General features: G+C 44.1%; 1 protein-coding gene across 4 annotated transcripts in view; it reads left to right on the forward strand.

Moving 5' to 3' along the window:
• The window catches only part of LOC137432887 (P2Y purinoceptor 4), a 53,172-nt gene extending 34,133 nt beyond the window's left edge, over positions 1 to 19,039 (forward strand). Inside the window, exons 2-4 of one of the 4 annotated variants that reach the window (XM_078783709.1) lie at positions 14,898 to 15,002; positions 15,296 to 15,494; positions 16,847 to 19,039. In XM_078783709.1, the coding sequence (XP_078639835.1) occupies positions 16,914 to 18,002 (1,089 nt within the window). In that variant the 5' untranslated portion in view covers positions 14,898 to 15,002; positions 15,296 to 15,494; positions 16,847 to 16,913 and the 3' untranslated portion in view covers positions 18,003 to 19,039. Of the gene's footprint in view, positions 1 to 14,879; positions 15,003 to 15,295; positions 15,495 to 16,846 lie in introns of all 4 variants that reach the window. The other 3 variants (XM_068125190.2, XM_078783707.1, XM_068125189.2) reach the window with 3 other exon arrangements.
• The last annotated feature ends 4,626 nt before the right edge of the window (positions 19,040 to 23,665 follow it).

Here is a 23,665-nt window from a genome sequence, read left to right on the forward strand (position 1 = left end):
GAGCAATGGGTGCGTGGAGCTTGGCAACCGCTGGCGTTCTTTAGCCGGCAGCTTCGCCCGCCCGAACGCCGTTACAGTACCTTCGACCGCGAGTTGCTCGGACTTCACTTGGCGGTCAGGCACTTCCGCCATCTGCTCGAGGGCCGGGCGTTCACTGCCTTCGTCGACCACAAGCCGCTGATCTTCGCGATGGGCAAGGTCACCGAGCCGTGGTCGGCCCGGCAGCAGCGTCACCTCTCGGCCGTGTCCGAGTACACGACGGACATCCAGCACGTCGCGGGGAAGGACAACCCGGTGGCGGATTGCCTTTCCCGGGCCGTCGCCCACGCAGTCCACCTCGGCATCGACTATGCCCGGATGGCAGTGGACCAGGCCGCTGACCCCGACGTCCAGGCCTTGCGGACCGCCGTCACGGGCCTCCGCGTCACCGAGGTGCCGTTCGACGGCGCGGGCGCGGCTCTCTTGTGCGACGTCTCCCTCGGGCGTCCTCGCCCCATTGTGCCCGCGGGCTGGCAGCGCCAGGTGTTTGACGCCATCCACGGCCTGTCCCACCCGGGCGCGAGGGCCTCCCAAAGGCTGATCGCCGACAAGTTCGTCTGGCATGGCCTCCGGAAGGCCGTCCGCGGCTGGGCCAGGACGTGCCTCGCGTGCCAGCGCGCCAAGGTGCACCGGCACACCCAGGCCCCGTTGGCCCCGTTCACGGTGCCGGAACGCCGGTTTGACCACGTCCACGTGGACCTGGTGGGACCTCTGCCCCCCTCGCGGGGTTTCACCTACGTCCTCACCATGGTGGACCGCACCACCCGGTGGCCGGAGGCCGTGCCCTTGGCGTCGACAACGGCGGCCGATGTCGCGCAGGCTTTCATCGCCACCTGGGTCGCCCGGTTCGGCGCCCCCTCAGACATCTCATCCGACCGCGGCCCCCAGTTCACCTCAGAGCTCTGGGGGGCGGTTGCGCAGGGGCTCGGGGTCCGGCTGCACCGAACCACGGCCTACCACCCCCAGGCTAACGGCCTGTGTGAGCGATTTCACCGCTCATTGAAGGCCGCGCTCCGGGCCACCCTCCGCGACGGCGGCTGGGTCGACAGGCTCCCCTGGGTCCTGCTGGGCCTCCGGACGGCGCCCAAGGAGGACCTGCGCGCATCCGCAGCGGAGTTGGTCTTCGGGCAACCGCTGCGGGTGCCGGGCGAGTTCCTCCCCGACTCCACGGCACCATGGTCCGCGGCACAGCAGCGCTCCGCTCTGCAAGAGACCGCCCAGAAGTTCGCCCCGGTGCCAACGGCATGCCACGGGCACCCACCGACGCACGTCGCCCCGGAGCTTCGCACGGCGGAGTACGTCTTCGTCCGCCACGATGCCCATCGGACACCACTGCGGCCCCCGTACGACGGGTCTTTCCGCGTGCTGGAGACCGGGGCGAAGCACTTCACCCTGGACATCGGCGGTACTCCTGACCGCGTTTCGGTAGACCGCCTCAAGCCGGCCCACCTCGATGTGGACCATCCACCGCCAGTGGCCCGACCCCCACGTCGGGGCCGCCCTCCTGCGGGCGGACCCCCGGCACCGCCCAGCCCCGCCGCCACGGCGCCCCCCCGGTCCTGCACCCATCCCAGGGGCAGCCAGGGGCATCCCACCTGGTATCCCTGCACCCCGGACGCCGCCGATCGCCAGGGGGCGCTTCGGCCGGGTCATTCGTCTGCCCCGCAAACTGGCCCTCCAGGTGCGCGGGAATTCTGGGGGGGCGCGTGTGGCGGACACAAAAGCCCACTGGCGTGGTGACATCATTCCACGCACCGAGTGGGCGGTGGCCACGCCCGAGGGGTAGGCGTGGCCTCATGATATACCCCGGGCGACCAGCCCGGAGGAGTTTAGTGTTACAGTGTAGTCTTACAATAAAGACGTTTATATGTTACCGCTTGTCCGCTTCCTCCTTGCTCACAAGCAGCGCGCGTAACGCCGCGTTTTATTATAATATATGAGAGAAAATAGTTGTTCAGGGGAGAGGTTATACATTTATAACCACGTGATCGCGTACGAAGAACGAACGAACATATAAGAACAACAAATAAACGAATAAGACCTGGGAAGGAAATATTTTTTGGGGTTTTTTTTTTTTTTTTTGTGAGCAGAGATATTAAACAAGGAGGTTCGGGGTGAACGACTGGGACGAAACAGTGAACGAAAATAATTGCAGCGGATTCGACGAATCGCTAAGAGAAAAACAAAACCACAAGGTCGGAGACGGTACGGTAGCCAAGCCTACGAGAACTAGGCCGCAGAATACTCGATACGCATTCACCGACGATTGTGTATACATGTACGAAAAATTAGCACCGAAAATTTTCCAAAAGATACGCTATAGGTACATACACCGAAAGATAGATACAGTCTCGACAAAAACACAATTGAGAAAGATCACTTAGCTTCGAAAGCGTGAGCGCATGGGACAGCTTCGAAAAGACGTGACCTCGCCGTGATCTCGCGAGATCTCTCGATGTTATTAATTTTTTTGAAAAAGAATACATCCATGTGAGCCGACATGTTGACCTGTCTCAAAGCAGGTGAGTCTCATCACCTCCTGTGATGTCCAGCCAAATGGGGTCAGGTGGACGGATTTGCCGGAATAATTCCATCTTAACGACTTTGATCACGGGAATAATTTGTGAGTGTTTTCACATGGCTGAGCTTGTGAACTTTACATGTGACACATGTGTGAGTCAGGAGCTGGGGTTGAGCCCAAAGGAAACAAAGTTGTACAAAACAGAAATCCTTGGTTAAATTGTTTGACTAAACCTATAAACTCAGGCAATTAATATGTACACAAAAGAGTTTGCTGGACGTTGTAGGAAAGTTGGGTAGAATCGAACGCACAGCAAAGATTTACTTAAATTCTAACTGTGCAAGAACATAAGAGTAACTAGAACTGCATTCGGTAGATAGAATGCATACCTCCACCAGGCTGAACAGTTTTTGTTTGGTATCCCACTGATAGGCCGGATTTGGATCCAGACCTGAACCAAAATTTTATCACCTAACCAACTCATCCACCGAGTTTTGTCATAACTCGTGCACAACTTTTGGAAATATCGTGCTACATTTAGTTTTTGGCCCCAACTCTCAATGGTGAAGAATCACTTAAAGTATATACAGTGGTACCTCGGCTTACGAGTGCCCCAACGTACGAGTTTTTCGAGATACGAGCCGTCGCTCGGGCGGTTTGTTGCTTTGGGATACGAGCCGAGATCCGATGTACGAGCTCAAAAAATTTATTTTTTTGAATTTTCCGGTTGTGGCTTCCGGTTCCGGTCACGCAGTTATCTTGCCGTGAAAGCATCTCTGCCGTGTATCGCTGCTGTTTTGTTTGTGAAAGTGGTTTTTTCTGTAAAATTTCGCGTTTTCAACCATGGGTCCGAAGAAAGTGAGTGCCAAGGGTGGGCCTGAGAGGAAGAAGAGGATGATGAGTTTGGATACGAAACACGCAATCGTCGAACAACATGAGCGAGGTATGCGTGTTGTCGACTTGGCGAGGCAGTACGATCGTACTACTTCGACGATATGTACGATTTTGAAGCAGAAGGAGTCGATAAAGGCTATAACGCCAGCCAAGGGCGTTACGACCATTTCAAAGCAACGGACCTCTGTCCATGAAGAGATGGAGAAGTTGTTGTTTGTGTGGTTGACGGAAAAGCAGCTCGCAGGAGATACCATGACCGAGAGCATCATTTGTGAGAAGGCACGAGACATTTACAGGGATTTGGTGCAGCAGACGGCGGGAACATCAACGGACGAGGCATCGGAAGAGTCATTCAAAGCCAGTCGGGGATGGTTTGATAATTTTAAGAAGAGGACCGGCATTCACTCCGTCGTCAGGCAAGTGGATGAAGACGACGTTAACGACCTCGTCGAGAAACACAATGAGGAACTGACAACGGAGGAATTAAAGGAGCTACAGCAGCAGCAGAATACGGAGGTTTTGCAGGAACTAAACGCGGAGGAGCCAGAGGCGGAGGAGGTTATCGCGACAAGTGAGATAAAGGAAATGTTGGGAATGTGGGAGAAAATTTCAGAATTTGTTCAAAAGAAACACCCTGAAAAAGTTGCAACAGGTCGTGCGTTGGCGCTGTGTAACGACACTTGCCTCACTCATTTCCGAAAAATTTTGAAAGGGAGGAAGAAACAAACCTCGTTGGACAGGTTTTTAGTGAAACGCCCGGCAAGTGAAAGCGAGGACAGTGTGGCGAAAAAGGCAAAAGGTATCTCCTCCACCTCTGCCAGCATCTTCGTCTGATCTTCAAGGTAAATACATACAGTACACTTAATAAAACCAGTTTATTTCTTTACATTCTCTTGTATTATGTACAGTATATACGAGGTCGTGCTTGTTTATACATTATTTGTTATTTATAAAGTACATTTTTGTTATTTAAAAGCACCTAACAAAAAAAATTGGTGTTTTTTTTTTGAGGCTGGAACGGATTAATAGCATTTCAATGCATTTGAATGGGAAAATTTGCTTTGACTTACGAGCGATTTGGCTTACGAGCTCCGTCACGGAACGGATTAAACTCGTAAGCCGAGGTACCACTGTATATATTCTCGTATCCGGATTCGGATCTTCACCAAAATCGAATTCATTCTTCCTTGTCACACACCCAACCTGTCCACCAGGTTTCGCCTGAATCTGTTCATAACTTTTTGAGATATCTTACTCACAGACAAACAAACAGACAGACAGACAGAGGTGAAAGCATAACCTCCTTCCAATTTCGGTGGCGAGGTAATCAGATGGGAATCCAGATCTGGCTAAAACAATTGTACCGAGCTCTGAGTGCAGACGCAAGTTGGTGCAGTATTGTGCTCAGGTAGTTCCACACAACGTCTACACAGCAAAGAATCCGGCCTAGTTCCAGGTGCCTCAGGGTCTGTATTTAAGCAAATAATTCAGGGCTCATCAGAAGTTGGTTCACATATTACATCCGACTTTCATGGCTAAGTTGCACTCTGAAGGACAGCGTACACGAGCAAAGCAGACACAGACTCCATAACTTGAAACTGGGAGAGCACGACGAGACAACACTCTTGCACTAATTCCAAATTTGACAAACACTTTTTGCTGAACCTACTCCCACACTCATCCCAAAACAACCTTCTCACAACCGTTTATCAAAATGGCAGGTGTTCACAAAGAGATGCTAAGAAATAAGTTTCCTTGTTCACTGCATGAGTATGTTTATACTTAACGGATGCTAACATAAACCAGAAGTACGTTAATGGCTGAAAAAAACATTTTCATAAATAAAAGTTTATTGGTCCGTTATAAAATAGCCGAAATATTTCATTACAATAAAAGTAAGGGTCGCATGCCCTGGCAATTTTGCGCATTCCATTGTGGGGTGCTGTAGCTCGCGTAGCCAACTAATGATGCATTTTGTCATTTGGTCAGACCTGGCAATAGAAGCATCACTCTGGAAACAGCACAACTCTCCCTCTTCACTGGACAATTAGGTTTGCACAACACCCCTCCATCAACTGCTGGCTGTGACTTCAAAGCAAAGGCAATGCAATTAGCCTTCTTGAGAGTTTTATTGTTAACCGGGGCTAAATATCGATTCCCCTGCATAATAGCCAAAGCCGTGGCCATAAACTGCCTCTGTGCATACATTTGGGACTGGCTTTCTTTCGTTACCCGGGACTGCGGGCTCAGGCCTAAGCATGGTGCGTAATCAGCGGAATGAGAGGTTCCAGCGATTGATGCGGCTTCCGACGACGTATAATGGAAATACTGCACATGCTTCCGAGACCGACCCTTTCTTGTGCTCTCGTGCCCGGCAAATTCCGTCTCGGCTCTCCTCTTCGTCTATGTGTCTTGAGGAACTGACATAGCTGCCATAGAGAGGATTCGTAGTCTACGGCACACTTGTTTCCATCAGTAAGAACTCGCAATGTTCACAACAAGGCTTACAGGATGGCCTCGAAAGATGCGCATTCGCTTCTAAGCTGTCTAGCCTGGGTTTGAAGCCAGACCCAGCGATAAACTGTTATCCCGGTGTTTTCATCAATGTTTGTGCCATCCCTCGCATGGACGACTTTAAATTTAGCATCACATCTGTTGGCATTAGTTGGCGGACGTTAAAGATCCCACAGTGTCCTTCGTGAAGACTAGCTAAGCTATCACCGGCACGATGAACAAATTCCAAATTCCTACCCTAACTACTGCTGGGAGAGGGATGGGAAACAACCAGCACGACCCCCGGCCAATAAACTCCTTAGGCAGTGCCAACGCTCCGTAAGACAGAGTACGTTACGAGATACTCATCGGATGTTCATAATGCATGAGGAAAGCATCAACCGGTGGGACAATGGACAGAGATTGGGTGTAAATACTTCCTTCTGATTTTCATATCAGGGTTACCGCAGTGTTTTCCATTACTCTTACTACAGGTAAGTTCATTCATTGGGAGCTTAACAATAACATCTGTACACAAGACAATAACTGTATTAACATAATCACAGCACCACAATGTACAAGTTAGTTCAGCATGACAATTGACATCAGTCAAATGCAATGAATACATTTAAAGTTCAGTTTAGATATAGCTAGTCGATGGGTTGTATTATTGCTGTACCTACCTGCACCTCCTATAATAACTGCAGTAAAATAATCTCCAGTATGTTTACAGTTACTCAAGTGAACTGACATTACCGGTTAGATTATGACATAACTAATCAAATAACGAAGGTAGTATTACAGTGACATGCTTGCTTGGTTTCATACCAAGCATTCCATACCAAGCATACCAAGTGACATGCTTGCTTGCCACTACGAAGCGCTTGCCAACCTATGGCTGTGTTCCCGTTTGTCTATACTCGGTGAATGCTTAGCATCAAGCAAGGAACTAGCACGTACCATTTATAAAGTCTTTGGTACGACTCTGTCGGGGGTTCAAACGGTCGACCGCCCAGACACAGAGCGGGCACTCCAACCATTTCGCTTGTGAGTCTGGTGAAAAGTTAATGCTGTTGTAGTTAACTTTCAACCAGCCTGTACTTAAAAAAAGAAGAAAGGTTCCAGAGATGAATTAGGGAACTATTTCGACTTGTTAGCTTGATTTAATTTATGGGAAAGATGTTAGAGACATCGATAAAGGAATGGAAAGGAAACATTTAAATAACGTCAAACTAATTAAAGGTAGTCAGCATGGATTTATGAAAAGGTGATATTTCTTAGCAAATTTATTGGAGTTCCATGAAGTAGTTTCTGATTGGGTGGATGAGGGAAGTGCAGTGGGCATAGTATATTTAGACTTTCAGAAGGCATTTGATAAGGTACCACATAGGAGGTTGTTAGCCAAAGTGAGGGCTTGTGGAATGGGAGGCAGAGTAGCTAACTGGATTGGAAACTAGATTAGTTATAGGATAGCAAAGATGGGTTGTGAGTGGGAAGATGTTGGGCTGGGAAAGTGTAGTAATGGGATACCTCTGGGATCAGTACTGGGACCATTATTATTCAAAATCTACATCAACAATTTGGATAGTGGGGTGAAGAGTAGGCTTTCTAAATTTGCAGTTGACACAAAGCTTAGAGGTAAGGTAGACAGCAGAGACTAGGGGTGATTAGATTCAGGAAAGTCTAGATACTTTAATAGATTGGGCAAAAGATTGGCAGATGCAGTTTAACGTAAAGAAATGTAGGATGGGTAAGAATAATGAAAATAAGGATTACATGATGCAAGGGGCAGTTTTGGAGAGTGCCACACAGGAGAAGGATCTGGGGGTGGTAATAGATACTGGGGGTTAAGCAGACATTAATTTGCCAGGCAGCTATAGGTGAAGCAACCAGGTATTTAGGTTGTATTTGTAGGGTGACAAATTATAAATCAAAGGAGGTAGTGTTAACACTGTGCAGGAATTAATGAGGCCTCATCTAGAATATTGTTGTCAGTGTCCAACACATCTGAGGAAAGATACAGTTGCCACAGAGAGGGTTCAGAGTAGAGAAACTCGATCGATTTCAGGATTGGCTAAATTAAACTATAAGGAACGTTTGAAGGAGACACGACTTTATACATTAGACACGAGGCGACTACGAGAGGATTTGATTGAGATGTTTAAGATAATGAAGGATGTGGACAAGATGGATGAAGTGGTGTTTTTCAATAAAGTGGACAGTGTTCGGACCAGATGTGATAGCTTGAGGGTAAAGAAGATGAAATTGAGGACTGTTTTAAGGCAGGGGTCTTTCAGTCGGAGAGTGGTTAATGCATGGAATGGTCTCCCCAGAAAGGAAACGGCAATGGAGCGGTTGTATCACACTAAAATACACAATTTGGTGTATGTCTGTCTGATGATTTTTGACCGTGATACATTTGGTCGTTACTTATCCAATCTCAACCAAACTTGACAGGAGAACTAATGGTCACACAGTGAAGGTTGTAAGCGATTTCATTTGCCACCCTCTCCAAGGGGGTTTTCCCCACCAATGGGGATGGGTTGAGGTGTATATCCATGTTAAGATAGCTTTGCCATGGTGTATTTCCAAGGCCGCTTCAAATAACAAAACTAATTTTAATAGCATAATATTATTACAAAACAATATTAATACTTATAATATCCCACCTCCCCAAGAGGTTTTTCTTCCTTGGCCAAACACCGTGCTAACATGTATAAACAGCTTATTGTGCTGTTTTCATGGGAGCACCTCTTCCAGAGGTTAAAAAATTATAAACCACAGACACATACAATTAGCTTTTTAAGCAGTCGTTAATGCTGTTTAACATAAAACTGAAATTAATTTGGAGGAATCCAGACATCAGTCGATGCTTATCATGTCGACAAACACGCCTGATCGAAGATCTACTATAGTCTATATATCCCACAAGAGTTAATAACATAATCCTGCCAGTTCCGTGGAGTTCTTCCAAGGAGTTTTTCGTGGCATTTTTCCAAAGCCATTTCACTTTCAAAATTAATACCAACATTTATGATAATAGTATAATATTAATTATATTAGGAAACAATATCACCACTCCCGTAGTGAACAGGTGTACTAGTATGTTTAAATGGGAATTTGATAGGTACGTGTTTGCATTGGAGATAGAGGGGTACGGCGATACGGGCAGGACTTGTAGCTTGTGTGTGGATGCGTGTTGGGTTCTGGGGTTGTTGCAGGGCAGACATCGTGGGTTGAATTGGATCCTCCTGCACCAAAGTTCCTAGTTTTTTTTTTTTTTTTTTTTTTTTTTTTTTTTTTTTTTTTTTTTTTTTTTTTGTATACAAGATCGAGGCTCGTGAAAGAGCGAACATTTATCACACAGAAAGACAAACAGACACATAAAACAAATAACATCGGGAGCGGTAGACAAGATGGGGAGAGAGGGGGAAGGACACAAACACAACATTTGAGAGCAGGGACCGAGAGACATGGAGACATCGAGAGATCTGTGGGAGGGAGAGGGCTTTGGGGGGGGAGGCATGTGAAGGGGGGGGAGGCATGTGAAGGGGGGGAGGCATGTGAAGGGGGGAGGCATGTGAAGGGGGGGGGGTGGGAGAGGTATAAACATATGGACACTGCCAGGATTTCCAGGAAATAAGTTGGAATTTCAAACAAGGTGGATCTGGGGTGAATTAGTGGGGGTAGAAAAGATCAAGGTTATGGATGGGGGAAGATAAGAGATGGTGGTGAACAGCTGTTTTAAAGACCTGGAGGGAGGAGAGGGATTGAAGGGAGTGTGGGAGTTTGTTCCACAGGCGGGAGAAAAGAGGAATGAAAGAGTGAAGGTGAGCAGAGAGCCGAGATTTCGGCAGTTTAACCATCAGAGGGTTGCTGGCAGATCTTGTGCGACCTGTAGGAATATTTGGGGGACAGAGCACAGAGAGAGCTGGGGGAGCAAGGCCGGAGAGGAGTCGGTAGAAGACAGAAAGACCACCTACCTGCCTGCGGTGAGTGAGTGAAAGGCCCTCAGAGATAGCTTCATCGCGGGAGATTCCAATGATTTTGAAAGCTTTGGATTCAACAGCGTGAAGCCGAGCCAGGTGTGAGGCAGGAGCACCAGCCCATAGGGGAGAACAGTATTCCATTGAGCTGCGGATGAAAGCCTTGTATGTGGTGAGGAGCTCAGGTGTGCCGAGGAAGGACTTCGCACGACGGAGGATGCCCAGTCGGCGACTGGCTTTGGAGGCCAGCTTGGAAATGTGGTTTTCCCAAGAAAGATCATGGCAGATAGTGAGACCCAAAAGCTTGAGTGACAGAACTTCTTGGAGAGGATTGTTGAGAAAGTAGATGGGAGGGTTGTCCAGTCGATCTTTTCGGAGAGACATAGTAAGAGAGTGAGATTTGGCAGGATTGAAAGACATGTTCCACTTGTTTGACCAGTCTGTGATTTTGTCCAGGTCTTCAGAGAGTGAGGAGGCTGCAGACTGCCGATCTGAGGGAAGAGGAATGGAGCGGCAGAGAGTGGAGTCATCAGCAAAGAGATAGAGAGGATTTTCCAGAGAGTCAGAGAGATCATTGATAAAGACCAGAAAAAGCACAGGGCCCAGCACACTTCCTTGGGGAACTCCAGCCTGAACAGGAAGGGGAGATGAGAGAAATCCATTCAGGGCCACACGTTGACTACGACCAGAGAGGAAGTCCGCAAGCCATGCATGGAGATTTCCATGGATACCATAGGAGGAGAGTTTGGTGAGCAGAGCTGGGTGCCAGACCGTATCAAAGGCCCTTGATATGTCAAGGGAGACAGCTCTGATTTCCTGTTTGGCATTGAGGACCTCCATCCATTGTTGAGACAGCAGAAGCAGCATGTCCAGAGTAGAGTGACCTGGTCTGAAACCAAATTGATGATCAGAGATCAAGCCATTGGAGAAGAGGAAAGATTTCATATCCGAAGCAATGATGGATTCCATGACTTTGCTGATAATTGGGAGCAGGCTGATTGGTCTGTAGTTGACTTTCTGTAGTTTGTAACTAATCTTGCGGGTGAGCGCTAGTGTCAATCTGCATCGGTGAACAGGTCAAACAAGGGATGAAATCAGCAGGACATTGATATGCTATCCGCCGTGGGATGCAAGGAGAAGTTGACGTTTCAAGTATTAACCCTTCATCAGAGTAAAACAGGAAAGAGCATAAACCCATTATTCTACTCCGACGAAGGGTTAACGCCTGAAACTTTCTGTTGAATTAATTTAGTACTTACAAAAGTTATCTTGCTTTCTTTAGGTACAATGGGTTGGTCTGTAAGTGTTCTCATCTGCACCCTTAGCTCATGATGCAAGGAATTCCCAGGTTCCAATTGCCTATATCATATGTCTTTGTCCATTGTTTCCTAATGTCCTTATAATTCATGTAAAACTACATTGGTGTATACTAATGTTTGTGTTCTGCGCTAGATACATGCACAAGCTCCTAAATGAGCCTTAGATCAATGTAGATAAGGAGCTGATCCTCCAGGTCGCCCACCTTTTGGGTGGTATGAGGAATATATCTGTGTAATATAAAAGCTAAATCTTGAACGGTTTTGGAAATATCAGGTACACAAGCCAAGTTTCAGAGATGGTTGCCATGGTAACATAATTCAGGCAATCACCGCCGTGATGTAATAAGATTGAGATAATGTCATGAGGAATAGATATCTGCAATATGAAAGTTAAATCTTGAAGAGTTTTTGAAATAAATCAAGTGCACAAAAGTATATGGACGGATGATTGGTTGGTCGGATGGAGCTCATTTTTATTGCACACGTGTCCGACCTTGTTGGAAGGGAAGTGGACAAAAATAAAACGATACCCTTGCTGATAAGACGGCATAATATAGTAAAGCTTTGCTACCCTGACCAGCTGTTCTGTTACTTATCGTCTCAGACATATGGAGGCCAACTGTCAATGGCATTGAAAGAACAAATACAAGTACGGATAAATCTTACTATAATTCACCAAATGTCCGTCCATCCGTCCGTTCGAAGGTACCGCAAAAACGGCTGAACCGATCACAACGATATTTTGGGTGGGTAATCCTGGGATCTCCAGGAGTAAAATAGGCTATATTGTTTTTCCAATTTCAGCTTTGGCCTCCAGCATTTTCAGGTTTGGACTCCCGCATAACGTTATTTTCCCAAGTGCCGCACAAACGGCTGCACTGATCGCTGCACGGCTGCACCAATCGACTCGGTGACCTCGGACAAAGACCTTTTGTAAGGACATGGGTTGAATCCCTGCTTGAGAGAATGCCAACCCCCTCCCCACCATCACAGCCGTCTCTCCAACTCACAATCCCACGAGATAACCCAAAACCAATTATCTTCTTTTTGATTCGTATATAAACATTAAAAGTAAATAATGACCTTGGCCAAAGTTCAAACAACGTGGGTTTAATCTCTACATGAGAGAATTCCACATAGCTATTTGGGCGGTGTATAAGCCAACAGATCGCTGTCTCCATCGATCTTGCCAAGGCCGTAACACCTATCGGCTCAAAATCCTTTTAACTGTTGACTTGGTAGTTTTTACAATGAAGGAAACATTAACAATGTTGTTAAAAGTTTATTTTGTGATTAATTTGTGATTGGAGTTATGTTGTTTGGAATGAAAAAATAGATATCGGGTTCAAGTGAATGACGACATGCCGTGATGGTTTCTACTTTCTGAATGTGAAATTCACGGATCGCCATTTGCGGATTCGCCACGGACCCACGATCGATGTTTCTATACGTGAACGTACCCGTTTGTTTGCGAACGGGTAAGTTTTTCATGGAAATCCTTCACGAACTTGCTGTCCATGTCTGACGTGCGACTGAAGGTGCTACAGGAATGTGGAATTTATTGGTTTCATGCTTTAGCATTCGCCGTATCTGCATTGCCTTTTTGCTTCTGGCCTCCCACCCCTGCGTAGCATGGGTATCTCACTCGTATATACAATATTCAAAGCCATGGTGTTTAAGACCTTTCATTGTACAGTTACCAAGTCTCATGCACACAGCTGAACAATATGCATCGAAAGGTCTTCACACAGGGACCAGGAAACAGAAGGACAGGTGGCCGGGCAAACATGCATTCACGTTATAACTCAATCTCATCTCTTGTTGACTTTAAGAACACTACAGAGCATTTGGACGATGCAGCTACAGCATAATTCCTGGTCAGTTGATTGCTTCTCCAGGAAGGATCCGAGTAAGGCAAAATGGTCAACCACACACTTGACCCGTGAAGATCATTTAGAATCTCTCCAAGGGGACCTGCGTTCCTGGACAAATTCCAATTTTAATCGTAAGAATACCGATTTGGTTTGCTCAGCAAAAGACGATGCAAAAGCATGCACCTGTGGTGTGTGGCTTTTGCTCCACAGAGGAGTTTCTGGAAGTTGCAGAAATTTTCTAAATCCTGACCGTAAAATTACGGCAAATGCTTGTTAATATGAATGGTTACATTACATGGACCATTCTCCTTAATGATATTTCTCTTAACCACGATTGCACAATCTATTAAAATATGATGGTTCGCAAATTTTTACTCTTTTTTTCTGGAAATAATTGAACGTTGGCCTGCTTGGCATTCCGTTCAAAGCCAGGGTTCATGATGCTGTCTCCAAGCAGTTCAAATCCCATATACTGTGTTGATCTGTCCGTTGCACTGTCCCTCTTAATAATCCATGTAAAGGGACAGTGGTGTCTCTGAATGTCGACGTCCTGTATGTGCCAAGTGTATAACATCCTGCATGAGCCTAATGTGATGGATCAAAATTACAGGCGAATGTGTAAAATGGTAGTGTTTCAGGGTTCTTCCCCTTTGTTAGCAATATGCCACACACCCCACCCAATTCCATTTTATGGCTTTGTTGCAAGAACAAAATCTTTTGGAGAACCACTTAGTATGCAAAGGGAACTGGGCGAGCAGCATTTACACACACAGGAAGAAACAGAATGGCAAACAAATCATGTTTAACAGGATAATGAGCCAGGGCCGGTTGCGAATGCCATAGTCAGTTGTTGTTCGACGTGTTAATAACCAACTTTTAATAAAAAAAAGTATTGATGCCTTGATCAAGACATAAATTCCTTTTGCAGAACTGTACAATCTAATTGGGGACCCTCAAAGAGCATGTGTGTGTGTGAACTTGAGCACAAATTGCTTGCCGTAAGTACGACACTAGTAAAAAAAACAACCCTCTATCTCCTGCCTCGAGTTTTACTTCCTCTTGTTTGAGAATAAGGGAACACTGCAGTTGTTGGTGAATGCACATAGGACTGGGATTGAATTCTGATTTGGCCCACTGATTGCATCATCACCGAGACACGGCTGTGCCACTGATGTAGTGCCCTTGCGCATTCGAGCAGGATTTTGTAATTTGTTCAGGGTGCTGGTGATAAATCGCGCCCTGCTCACAAAAGGCTCAGTCGGATATTTAACGTCCACCAATTGATGCTAGTTGACGGGGCACCCAGGTCAACATCCATCCGAGGGGGTGGTGCACTTAATTCTGATGCATAATCCTGCAATCTGCATGCAAATAAAGCCTCAGGGCAGCAGTTTTATTGCTGGGTCAGGATTCGAACCCAGGATATAGACAGATCAAAGGTGAGTGAGTGCGCAATCCTCCAGGCTATCCTGCCAGCCATCCAAAAGACTGCACTTTTTCTGCCATTCGAAAGCATTTCCTCTTTTTTAGAGTTGCCCCTCTGAAAAGTCTTCACTCATTTAAGATTTATTGCACAGGCAAAGCTATGCCACTGCAGCTCGCCTCTGTCCCTCCCATGTTTCTGCAGGGTACACCATGGTCTGCCAGTAACCCTCTTCTTGGTAAACTCCCAAAATCCAGGATCACTGTGCACCTCCACTCATTTGTTCCTCTTTTCTCTCGCCTGTGAAACCAACTTCCCTCGTGTGTTCAGTCCCATTCTTCCCTCCAGGGCTTCAAGACAGCAGTTCAACACAACCTCACGTCATCACGGCATCCATGCTCATGATCTCTTCTACACCAAATTACCCCATTTCCAAGCACTCCCTTTTTCCAGGTTATTGTGGCTTTTCATCCCTCTCTCTCGCCTCTTTTTGTTTATTAGTTGTCGGTTAGTTTGTAACTTTCCTGTTTCATCCCCGCTTTCGCCTTCCTCTTCTTCCTGTATTTCGGCTTGTTCACCACCATGTGCCCTTCTCCTCCTCCCCTTTATCTCACTCTCCCTTCTACTCTGTCATCGGTGTTTCCCCCTTTCCCTTTTGCTCCCTTCCCTTCTGCTCAAGCTCTTCCACGAGCCTCAATCATGTATAACAAAAACTCACTTCAAGGTTTGTGTGGTTTGCTTTTCAGATTCTATTTTTTTGGAGGAATGAATGGAATGCACTACACTATGTGTGTTCAGGAAACAAGAATCACAATGGCTTTCAACATCTGAATCACTGGGACTTGTAACCGCCATAACTGCTTCCACAATTTCGACCCACCATAAATAATCACCATCGGCAAGGAAAAGTTCCCGATTCAAATGTCAACATAGATGCCTGAGACGGTTAGAACCTTTGTTGTTGGATGCGATTCTTAGAACTGCCAACTAAGGCTGATGCAGGAATATTTATCTACTAATCTACTGTGGCAGCAGAACACTGTTAAGTTTCTTGCAGCTCCTTGTTCGATCAATTTGGCACGTAAAAGCACTTCACTCATTTAATATTTCTTGCATAGGTAAAGCTATACCATTGCTTTTTGTTTCAATCTTAACCTGTTAAGTTCGTGTTTTTTTTCATTCACATTACAACGAAACTTCACATATTAAATGCAGAATGGTACAACCTATTAGGTCAATGCACGAAACGGTACTGCTGACATGACCACAAGTTAGTCCCATGTATTTGTAATCATTCATTCTTTTCTCTTTCTTTCTTTTTTTCTCTCTCTCTCTCTCTCTCTCTCTCTCTCTCTCTCTCTCTCTCTCTCTCTCTCTCTCTCTCTCTCTCTCTCTCGCCTCTGAGCATGTTAATGCTCATGAGGCCAATGGCTAGCCTCTCACACACCTCCCTCTCTCTCCCTCCCTCTCTCTCTCTCTCCCTCCCTCTTCCTCCGTCCCTCCTCCCTCCTTCTCTCTTGGTTTGGCTATACAGGTAAAACCATGTAGGGGAGTCTGAGCAATCTGCTTATAGTATCCCCTGTAGGCGAGGGCAGGAATTTTTTAAAATTTCCTTCACCAGGGTGCCAGAAATAACGCATCTATTCTTTGCCGAAAGGCATCATGGGATCTTTAATGTCTACCAATTAATGCTATAGCAGACGGATTCTTAGCTTTTAACGTTCATCTGAGGATAGCACACCAATTGATGGAACACCCTGTCTGCAAAGCAGCAATCCATAGTTTGCAATCCAGTCGGCAACAAACAGACAACATGCAGCTAAACGTTAAGTGTGTGCTACCTCTGCACCAATCCCATCAGGATCCGTCTCATATACTTAAGCGAACAGTCATGAGCATGAGGATCAGGCTTTTGGGGTGTGCACCTCATATATTGACAACACAGTTTATTTGGTGATCAGGAAATGGCAAAGCAGACGTCTATGGGTGATTGGTGTTGAAAAATTAGCTTAAAGACTATTGCAGACAAGAAAATTGTCCTGGAAAAGATGGGTTATTGCCTTCTGTTGAACAGAACAGGATTTATCTTGGTTATATGCCGAGTATGTGTTATTTTCTACATTCCTGAAACAATTATTATGTTCTCTATACAGTAATTCTTTAACACAAAAGCAACTTAATCAAGTGAACAAGCACCCTTTATCTTTCCACTTTATGTGAGGTTGCGGATTTACCCTAGTAAACTTTTTCCTATCATACAAGCAATTTTGCCAAAGTGATTTTACTCTTCTTTGCAGAAAATCTTCGCTGAACACCAACCTCCAGTGTGGAGAAGTCGTGACGGAGGAGTCCAGAGTTTTGGTCATGGATGTGGAGACAATGCTCCCAGATATCACCTCGCTCATTAACACAAGCGATTTCAACAATGAGACCAAGTGTGTGTTTGACGAAAGGTTCAAATTCATATTGCTTCCAATTTCCTACAGTATAGTATCTGCTTTTGGAATGGTGCTGAATTTGGTTGCCCTGTGGATCTTCGTCTTCCATATGCGGCCCTGGACAACCGCCACACTGTATATGTGCAATTTGTCTTTGTGTGATCTTCTTTACACATTTTCTTTGCCTTTGTTAGCTTATTATTATGCAAGCAAGAACAACTGGCCCTTTGGCGAATTTCTCTGCAAGATAACACGTTTCATGTTCTACTTCAACCTGTACGGCAGCATCATGTTTTTGATGTGTATAAGTGTACACCGCTACTTGGGTGTCTGCCACCCAATGAAGTCCATGAGATGGAGCAAGATCCGGAATGCTAAGCTGGTGACCACAGCGGTGTGGCTCTTCGTGCTTTCCCTGCTAATACCCATTTTGGTGTTCACCAAAACAAGTGTGCGCAATAACAATACTTTATGCCATGACACTACAAAGCCCAAGGACTTCCCAAAGTTTGTAAACTACAACTGGATTCTTTTCGTCTTGGTATTCCTTGTACCTTTCCTCACCATCCTCGTTTGCGACATCCTCATGGTTCGGAGGCTCCTGGATTCAAGCTCAACAGGTGTAAAGCGCTGGACTGTGGCGAAAAAGAAGTCTGTAAAGATGCTCATCATTGTCCTGGTGGTCTTCTCCATAAGCTTTGTTCCATTCCATATTACGAGGAGTATGTATTATTCATATCGACTCCTCAAGAAGGATTGTGCAACACTTAATATGATAAATATGGCCTATAAGGTAACAAGGCCAATGGCTAGCCTAAACTGTTGTCTTGACCCTATCCTCTACTTCCTGGTTGGTGATCGCTTCAGGAAAGTGATTTTCCAGCGCCGGGCCATGTACGAGGGACGTACAAACATCGTAACGGTTGACACACACAATTCCTCAAATTTCAACAGAAATAAGGCACAAAGACTGAAAAATTCCAAAAGTAAATCCACAAACGACTTTGAGAAATGAAAGCAGATTACCAGATAAATTGAGAAAAAGAATGAAAATATGTATACAATCATGTATATTGAAAATAAAGAAAAGGTATGAAAAGTGTTTTTATAAAACCAATTGAAGAACAATGGAATGCAAAAACAATTTGGGGTTGGTACGATACCTAAGAGGTATACACTCTCGCCTTTGAGCTGTCTCGCATGGGTTCAACTCTCGACCCAGCCATAAACTGTCACCCTGATGTCGTCCATTGGAAGGACGTTGAGCCCGGAGGACCAGTCCATTAGCATTGAGGACATGAAGATCTCACGGGGTTTTCATGAAGGGTAGGTGATTTATCACTGACACCCTCAACAAATTCCTGCTACAGTCAAATGTCAGGCCTGACCAGCCAGTTCGTGTAAGACTTGGGTCAGAAATCGCTCCCTCCAGCCTACCCCTCAATGTGGAATTAATTAGTTCTGGTAAGGAAAAGAAGGAGGAGAAGGAAAAATACGATAACAATTACATCCAAAGCACAAAATTACCTGTTAAACCTTTGTCCTATCAGGTGTGTTTTGATTTATTACAACCGCCACTAAAGGTGGATGGTGGTTATGCTTTCACCCCTGTCTGTTTGTTTGTTTGTCTGTGAACAGGATATCTCAAAATTTGTTGACGGTTTTGGCCAAAATGTGGTGGACAGGTTGGGTGTGTGAGGATGAATTGATTCGATTTTGGTGAAGATCTAGATCTGGACACTATAATTTTAAAAGTGATTCTTCTTCACCATTGAGAGGTGTGGCCAAAAGAGATATGCAGCTCAATATCTCAAACACTTATGGACGAGTTGCAACATAACGTGGTGGATGAGATGTGTAGGTGACAGGAAAAGGCCGATTGTATTTTGTTTCAGGTCCGGACGTAGATCTGGCCTATCAGTGGGATACTAAACGCAAAACTGTTCCGCCCGTCGGAGGGTATGCGCTCCACCGAGTGCTGTTCTAGTTTTATTATTATTTTGCCTGTAAACTAATGCAACAACTCCAGATTAAAACTTCTGGTTACAGTTACTAATTACCTTGTTTTTTACAAGTTGCAGCAATACATGGGTGTGAGTAATGTTATTATTACCTGCTCCACCGAAGTTAGCCGGAGTTTATGTTCTCACTCTTCTGTCTGTCTGTGAACAAGATATCTCAAAAAGTTGTGCACGTATTCGCACGAAATTTGGTGGAGAGGTTAGCTTTGTGACAAAGACGAATTGATTCGATTTGGGTGAAGATCTGGAACCTGATCTGGATCTGAGAATTTTTTTTAACGTTACTTCACCATTGAGAAATAGGGACAAAAACGATATATAGCAGGATATCTTAAAAAGTTATGGCCGGATTATGACAAAACTAGGTGGACAAGTTGGTTAGGCGACAAGAACAAGCCGATTCGATTTTGGTTCAGGTCCGAATCCAGATCTGATCAATCAGTGCGATGCAAAACACAAACTGTTCAGCCTGGCATAGGTGTTCGCTCTACCAAGTGTGCTGTTCTCGTTATAAATTAATCTTCATGTTCTTAGAATGTCTGTTTCAGCTTTTGACTTCTCACTTTTTGTTTCAGTTTTTAATCGATTTTGTGGAAGCAAATCGAAGCACAGGGTTTTGAGCGAGAATTCTGCTCCACTCGAATACTGTGGCCATGCATATGGTCATGTTAAAACCTCATCGCTGCAATCAGTTCCTTCGTAGTGATCGGTTCCTTTATGTTTTGAGCAGTGAGTGCATCAAGCCAACTTGCATTTTATTGGCTTAATGGAAAAAAAATGCAATGAGGATTTTATGACTCCCACAATATTCGTCATGGGCCAACGTAATTGCCAAAAAGGCAGGGAATGGTTTCAGTCTTACACAAGTAGACCTCACGGTATGTTAAAGTGGAATGCACCAAAACCGTTGCATTAAGCGTTTTCTAGAACATTTTTATTGCAAAAAGTTGTGCGTGTGATGTGTGACCCATGTGCGACTTTTCGTGAAGAGTAGGCGACTTATCGCCAGCACCATTGCCAGATTCCAAATTCCTGGCTAAATTCGCAAGGTAGTAAGTGGTCTGGTCTTCTCAAATATTCCAAGGCATCAGATTACACCGCTTGCTCTCCCAGATCGATCTGCAACTCCGATGCTTGAAACAAAGTCATGCTCCCAGATATTCACATGTCATGTGCGATTCACATGTCATGTCATGTCATGTGCCCTCTTAGGCTCCGAAGAGCAATCCATTATTATTAATGATGATTATGATTGTTAATGTGCTAACAACAATATCAATACCATTATTAATTTTTGTTTTGAGACCAGTTGCTCCCAAATGATTTCCTTTTTTCCAAATTCCAAATTGAAGACTTCTATTTGCCCAAAGTAGAACTTTCTTCTTTTTTTTATTGCTTGACTTTGATAATTAAATGTTACCTTTGAAGTATTGTGATTGCACATGGCAATCAATGCAATAATGTGTCCTTATAATCTCCTTCATCAAAATATGTTTAGTCTATTCCATCACCCAGACTTGGCCCATTCACAAAGTAATTATATTCTTGTAAAAAAACAAATATATCTGAAAGCTGAGCTTTGCCTGCTATTACTGTTTAATGGAAGGGTTGACGGGTCTGGGTGGGGAAGTAGAAAGGATGGAATGAAGAAATTGAAACAAACCTAAAATTCCAGGCAAGTTACTTCCCTAATACAGTACTAACGCAAAGTTAAATATTACCCTCCTATTTTAAACCATGGACCTTGAGACGTTTGCCAGGTAATTAATAGATAGTAGACAATAAACGACAACAATGTTGTGCTTTCACTTTGTCTTTTCATGCTCGGTGACTGTGGACATATATCCACAAACAAGTCACTTTGATTTTATCTGTGAATTTGAAGGGTAAAAGTACATATGTGAGAAGTTACAAACATCTTCTACAGTGCCTTCAGAAAGTATTCACACCCCTTGACTTTTTTCACATTTTGAGGGTGTCACTCCTACACAGGAAACTCAAATGGCTCATTAATCCCAGTGCGTTGATACTCATTTCGCCGACCTCGGAAGGATGACAGGCTGAGTCAACCCCACATGGTGTTAATTCAACGACCAACAGGGATTTTAACTCAGACCCTATAATCCCAAGCCAGCACCCTATGTTAATTCAATGTTAATTCAACACCAGGCACATATACATATATATATATATACGTATATATATACAGACATACACACACACACACACACAAGCGAGGTACCCATGCTGCGCATGGGTGGGGAGCCGAAAGCAACCAAACAATGCGGAAACTGTGAATGCTAAACCATGGAACCAATAAGTTCCACATTCCTGTGCCACCTTCAGTCGCACGTCAGACATGGACTGCATGTTCGTGAAAGACATAGGTAAAAAAAACGCGAATGGGAAATGATGAATCAATAAATTCCACATTCTTGTGCACCTGTAGTCGAACATCAAGCATAGACAGGAGGCTCTTGAAGGACTTCCACGAAAAACGTACCTGCTTGAATGGTTCCATACCCAGTCAATGGCAAATCTGCATATGGCGATCCGCGAATGTCACGCTTAGAAAGTAAAACCCTCACGTCATTTCGTCATTCACTTGAACTCCATATCTCTATTTTCATTCCAAACAGCATAACTCTAAAAACACATTAAATAGCATAAATATAAAAAAGAAACTTTCACAAACACTCGTGACATAAACAAATATATAAATCTGTGCTAACGTTACATCCAGATATGGAGCAGTTCCGTACGGTTGGAAAATCAAAATCATAATTGTATTCACTCAATTCCAAACAGCATCATTCCAATCACAAATTAAAACAAGAAAAAGAGCAATCGGAGTTTGCAAACCCTCACCGGCATGTATTTTCAGTGGTTTTTAAGGCATTTGAGTTAAAACAAATATGGCGGCCGAACAACGTGACCGATGATGTCATCATTATTTTTCTTCCTAAACTAATTTAATCCTAGATTATGCTCAAGAAATTTCATCTTGATCGGATGAAGTTTTGTACTTGTCGAATTATGACGTCATAATGGAGGCACCTATGACATCATCATGAACAAATTTTATTCTCCATGGAGAGTTCTTTACAATAAGCCATGTCTCAATTTTTTCTATTCAGTGCTTTCAGAGATATAGAGGTGCAAATTTTTTGTTTTTTCCAAGATGGTGGCTGAACCACGTGACCTATGACATCACAATTATCATTAAAAGAATTCTACAGGTGGAGTTGCACCTATGGCGAAAATTTCCTGTCAATCGGACCAACGGTTGCAGAGAAAATCGTATTTATTCTGTGCGGACACACAGACAGACAGACAGACAGACAAACAAACGGACTCAAATGCAATACCCTCTCCTCTGGCGAGGGTAACAAGTACAGATACATTTAAAGTACACAGCCCCCATGCCAAATAATTAAATATCCTCCAGCACGGCACCCCGGCCTTTGGCACCCCGGCAATACCGCCGTGCAGCTCATAGAGACTGTATTGGGTGAGAGAGGTGTGCATAATTAATATGTTAATTGATTGGTTAATTGCATAATTAAAATCAATAAAAGATAATCATAAAATATTTTCTTAATCAATTGGGTAATAGCATACCGAAACCACTAGTGCTTCATCCAAAGCTGTAACGTTTTGAAAATTAATTATATAAGTCAGTCCCAAAAAATAATTAATTAATTGATTAATCAATAAATAATTAATCGATTCATTGATTAATCAATAAATAAAAAATATCCTTTATAGCCACTTTACTTGGTCACTGTCATGTCCAAATATCAGCTTCCTAGCTCAAATGGTGCCTGAGATATTGCCCAGATGAGAACGAAAATTCATAAATAACTAATAATGAAAAGAAATAAATAAAAATCATAAAAATTAAATAATTAATCAATTGGCTAATATAATACATAAACCACCACCATTTCATATGAATCTGTAACTTTAAAATCATTAATTAATTAAGTCATTAATCGAATAATTAAATAACTAATCGATTAATTGATTAATCAATAAATCAAAAATAGCCTTTACAGCCAAATCACTTGGTCATTTGCTTGTCCAAATATCAGCTTCCTAACTCAAAAGGTGTCTGAGATAATGCCCAGAAGAGAAAGGACATATATAAGTACTTAATCGATAATGATTAAGTAACTAATCAATTAATTGATTAATCAAAAAACCCAAAATACTGTTTTTGACAAAGTACTTACTATTGTGCCCAAATTTCAGCTTCCTAGCTCAAAGGATGGCTGAGATATCGCCCAAACAAACAAACAAACAAACAAGAAAACAAACAAACAAATAAAAAATCGGTCAGAGACCGAGGACTTGCCGGAATGTACTTTTTTATTGGCCATTTTGGACAAATATGGCGGTTGAACCATGTGACCCATGACATCATCATTATTTGTTTTTCAAACTAATTTATTCCTTGATGATGCTCAAGAAATTTCATTTTGATCGGATGAAGTTTTGTACTTGTCGAATTATGACGTCATAATACATAAACCTAATAATATATATAATATAATACATAAACCACCACCATTTCATATGAATCTGTAACTTTAAAATCATTAAATAATTAAGTCATTAATCGAATAATTAAATAACTAATCGATTAATTGATTAA

This window comes from Myxine glutinosa, chromosome 8 (genome assembly GCF_964187855.1).
Source record: "Myxine glutinosa chromosome 8, kmMyxGlut1.1, whole genome shotgun sequence".
In the NCBI taxonomy this organism is placed as follows: Eukaryota; Metazoa; Chordata; class Myxini; order Myxiniformes; family Myxinidae; genus Myxine; species Myxine glutinosa.